General features: G+C 33.1%; 1 protein-coding gene across 1 annotated transcript in view; it reads right to left on the bottom strand.

Moving 5' to 3' along the window:
• Positions 1–381: 381 nt before the first annotated feature.
• Positions 382–4,655, bottom strand: part of LOC103141594 (nuclear GTPase SLIP-GC-like) — an 8,315-nt gene continuing 4,041 nt past the window's right edge. The window contains exons 12-23 of the mRNA XM_007557299.2: positions 4,117–4,292; positions 3,871–3,964; positions 3,684–3,771; positions 3,456–3,577; positions 3,104–3,280; positions 2,842–2,996; positions 2,487–2,604; positions 2,171–2,279; positions 1,949–2,082; positions 1,500–1,581; positions 1,346–1,423; positions 382–1,260 (exon numbers count right to left, since the gene is read on the bottom strand). Coding sequence (XP_007557361.1) covers positions 1,365–1,423; positions 1,500–1,581; positions 1,949–2,082; positions 2,171–2,279; positions 2,487–2,604; positions 2,842–2,996; positions 3,104–3,280; positions 3,456–3,577; positions 3,684–3,771; positions 3,871–3,964; positions 4,117–4,292 — 1,314 coding nt within the window. The 3' untranslated portion in view covers positions 382–1,260; positions 1,346–1,364. The remainder of the gene's footprint in view (positions 1,261–1,345; positions 1,424–1,499; positions 1,582–1,948; positions 2,083–2,170; positions 2,280–2,486; positions 2,605–2,841; positions 2,997–3,103; positions 3,281–3,455; positions 3,578–3,683; positions 3,772–3,870; positions 3,965–4,116; positions 4,293–4,655) is intronic.

The following is a 4,655-nucleotide window of genomic DNA, read 5'->3' as shown; positions in this document are numbered from 1 at the left end:
GTATTTGTTTTCACTCATTTGGCTGTGATGACTGCAGACTTCAGAAAACGCAAAGAATTAATGGCAACAAATGACGAGGCTTCCCAAATCAATGCGGACAGTCGAAATTTCACGCTTGACTTTAAGAAACATACTTTCTGTGCCTCTCCACTCTGCCTCTCCATTGGACCTTGATTTCAAAATAAAATGCTAATTACTTTCAGTTGTTTTCCTCCTTTGGCCAGATAAGATTGTTCTGAAGGATTATACTCCACAAATATGAAAATATGGAGATGTTAAAAAAGATCCACCCTGATCTTTCAAACACTTAGTTGGTACCTGCAGTGAAAGTGATATATCATAATTTTTTTCAATAATTAAATTGAAGAGTGAAATACACAATGTGTCATACGTAACTTTATTTATTTATTTGTATTTTGCATCTCTATGGTAGAAAGTGTAACAATAATCATAGTTATGAATTTCCCAGTGAATAAAACTCAGAAAATTTGTTTTAAAAAATCCTCTGACTTGTTCATGTACATTTATCTGATTATCTTAGTGAATTTTACTACAGGATACCAAATCACACACATGCATTAGGAGTACAATTAAACATCTAAAAAATGAGAATAATTACAGGTTTAGTCATCTTCAGAAGCAGGAGATAATGGTAACTTTATTTGTCTTTACATTTTTCATGTAAGCTTCAACAAGAGAAAAAAGTAATGCAAACATTTGTAAAAAATAAAGAGTTAAAAAAGTGTAATCAACATGCTAAAAATGAATAACATTTTGTCACGTATAAAATATCAAAGACAACTTTTCAAATGTCTTCTATTTCTTTTTCCTGCAATAAGTCCTGCAGTGCTGAGTAGAGACACTTTGATTTGATTTTAATTCCAAATGTAATGCAAACATTTCTGAGAATATCAAAGAGTAAAGGAGTGTAATCAACCTATACTAAAAATCAAAAACATTTTTTCACATATAAAATATCAAAGAAAGCTATTCAAAAATGGAAATGTCTTTTATTTCTTTTTCCAGCAATTCTCCCTATGGGACAAAATAGGGATCTGATTTCAATTTTACTTTCTAAGTTTTTCCATATTCAGAAACTTGAAACAACATGAACAACATGAAAATTGTTGCAAATATTTAAAGAAAAAAAAATGATGAAAGAAGTGGAAAAGAAAATTACATGATTTTTTTTCTTTTCACAGTTTTTCATCTTGAAGGGCTGCAGATGCAGATGATGACGAATCCCTCCAATGAGAACATCTGTTGAATTAAAAACCACAATTAGAGCTTAAAGTTTTTGTTGAATCATTCAGTAAAGGTGCAATTTATAGATTATGTTCTTAACCTCAAATATGTTCCCTGTTTTAGCAGCTTCTCAGCTCATCACGTAGTTTTTGGACCCTCTCCAGCTGTGCTGAAACATCTAAGAAAACAGTTTTAATTAGGGCTTTCTGTGAAATATCTTTTTAAATAGATTCTTTTAAGAGCTGAAATTTTACCTGGAAGTGAAAGATCATCAGTCTTCAGTGAGAGCTCAATCGATTCCCTCATGGTGTCCTCCAGTGTTTTCAGGACGTCCACCTGATTTAGAATTAAACCTTTTATCACTTGGTTCAGTCAAAAGTTAATTTCAAGATTAATGGGATGTGATTATTGTCAAAATGCCTGATACTTGTTTTTATTCACACCATAGTGGAGGAGTATTTTTAATAAGGGGTCACATTTTAGCCATATGTTTTTTATCAAGAATCTCTCCACTGATCTACAGATTGCACATGCATAAGAAAATTCATCAAGACACTTTAGAAAGACAGGAAACAGAAACAAGAGAAAGAAGCCATGCACTTTTTCACAGCTTCGTGTGGATCAGAATATGGGTACGATAACAGAGTGGAGAGTACGGTAATGTAATTTATATTTCACTGTTAGCGTATTAAAAGTAACAAACCATCAAGTTGTCCAGGTGGTTCATCATGACCTTTTTAGCCTCTTCAAACATGGTGTTCTTTGATCCATGTACGTGATTCTCTATAGTTTCCCGCATGTTCTGCAGTGTGCCACGTCCTGTACATGCTGCTGCTTCTGGAAAACAATGTTTTAGGTTTTAATGAATAATACCTAAACATACATGTAAATTACTGTAATAACATGATATATATATATTTTTTACTATTATAGCAGTCTTGCATTGTTTCCCCAATGGTTTTTGCTAGACTCCGGTAGACTGTTTTTTTGCGCTTACGAATGCTTTTGTTCAGACTTATCTTCAGGCGTTCTTCCTAAAAAACAAAGATAATAATTCAAAAAATAATTTAAGTAACACAGTTTTACTACAAAGATAAAGTATTCAACTATTGTCATAAATAACACATATATATGTATCTACTTATTTATTTATGACATTTTTTTGAAATCTCAGGTTTAGTCAACATAAAAGCCTTTCGTTATTTTACGTGTTTCTAAAAAGTCATGTTTCTCATTTTTACCTCTGACTCGACAGATATCAGCTGCAGTTCCACATCTTTGTACTTCTCTTTTAGTTCTTTAGTGAGAATTGAAAAACCATAGATCACTCCTTTGAATGGGCCACATTTTCCATCATTTCTGCAACATAAAAAAATACTGAATATCGTCAATAATATCAAAATGTGAAAATCATTCAGGCTATAATGAATGATTTGGAGCACTACGTAGATTTTAAAAATATAATGTGGTGTATTATAGGTGTTTTATATATTTTATAGATGTAATTGGGAACAGGAACGTCAGTGAATTTTATTTGTAACCGATGTTGCAGTAACATATTTGTAGAGGCCCTCTATTTGCTCATGAAGGTCTTACGGAAAAGTGGTTCTGAATTCCTCATCAATGCTGTCAGTCAGAGGGGACGTCAAGTTCATGTTGATGTTCATTTCTCTTCCTTTCTTAGGTCTGCAGACCCCTTCATTTTCTACTGCTTTTTTCAGTTGCTTATGAAATCCCCGACCATCCCTTTTCTGGGGGAATGAAAAAGAGAGAGAAAGACAAATTAATCAAATTTAATAACATATGTGACAAAACTATGCTACATTACAAAGATGTACTTCCTTATCAGCACACATACACGGGGATAGAGGGTAGACGTCAAGATGTTTCCATATGAGTTTTTGGATCTCTCAACTCCTTTTTGAAGGCGTTCTTCAAAAACTTTGAAAATCTTCATCATTTCATTTTTGATTGATTTAGTTTGAAGGGTTAGATTTTTCTCAAGAGCTGCAAACACCTCCTTAATTCTGTCATCCTAGAAAAACAATATTGTTTAGGACATTTTCAGACTCTGCAAATCTATTTTAATTTAGAACCCCTGAAAAATAATATGACTAATTAAATTATCTTCATTTGTGCTGTATTAAAATTTTCTTAAACCAAGTAAAACAGCTAAATACACTAAAAAACATTGAACTTGCTACCCTTACCTCTTTTCTTAAGTTGGCCCCATGAATCAAAGAGAGGATCCCATGAGCTCCAGACACATAGTTTAATGTCTCTGAGTGACAGTCATTGAGATTTTGCAAAAATTCCTGAAGTTTGGGTATTTCTGTGAAAACAAATCATGTCTTTAGTTATATTTATATAATAAACTTCACACTGTTTGTGGTTCTGCAAAGCTGTAATAATGTTTCACACAGATTGACACAACCTACCAGTGTCCTCTGGACTTAGATCTCTCTTTCTGAAAAATTCTCTGGAGCTCACAGTGAACACCTGAAAACACTCATCACTGAAGTGTTTCTAGGAAACATTAATATCATTTGTTAACGTAGAAATTCTTTATGTTTTTAATGGTTGACAAACATTGTGCTACACATTTTATCAGTATACCAAACTCACTTTAATCTTGTCCAGTTTGTTGAGTTCTTTTCCCACACTTAATTTGGCTTTTGCATTTCTCTTAAGTATCAAGGCCTGAGTTTCTGCTTTGGTGCTAAAAGAGAAGAAAATATCTATTGGAGCTTGGCAGACCTAGGAATCTTCTGACAGTAAAATAAAACATGAAACAATGTAGTAGACCATCTATGGCTTTTTGCCCTTTGAGTTTTATTTAGCAATACACTTTTAGCATAGCAGTGAACTCACAGTTCATGTGAATCGTCAATATCGTCAGACTTGGTGCAGACAATGTGAATGTGTCGACACTCGCCACCGTTTCCAATCTGACTGGCAACATTTTTCAGGATGTCCCAAGATTCTTGCTCTGATGCTGCTCGATTGATTTCAGTGACAACCCAGACGGTAGAGCAGTCTCCAAAAATCTGAAAAAAAAAAGCATTTTATATATTAGGTGCTGGTCAGAAGATTTGAATATCATGAAAAAGTTGATTTAAATCAGTATTTCCATTCAAAAAGTGAAACTAGTTTATTATATTAATTCGTTACTCACAGACTGAAATATTTCAAATATATTTTTCATTTAATGTTGATGATTAGAGCTGACAGCTAGTGAAAACCCCAAAATCAGTATCTCAGAAAATTATAATATTATTTAAGACCAATACAAAAAAAAAGGATTTTTAGAAATGTTGGCCAACTGAAAAGTATGTAAGGACTAGTGAGTGTGAGAGCCACTGTCCAGGATGAAACATCCAAGATCCATAAATACATCAAGGACAAAGCCT

Source organism: Poecilia formosa, unplaced genomic scaffold, assembly GCF_000485575.1.
Source record: "Poecilia formosa unplaced genomic scaffold, Poecilia_formosa-5.1.2 Scaffold88, whole genome shotgun sequence".
Taxonomy (NCBI): Eukaryota; Metazoa; Chordata; class Actinopteri; order Cyprinodontiformes; family Poeciliidae; genus Poecilia; species Poecilia formosa.
The sequence above is the reverse complement of the archived record's forward strand: the minus strand, read 5'-3'. Positions and strand labels throughout refer to the sequence as shown.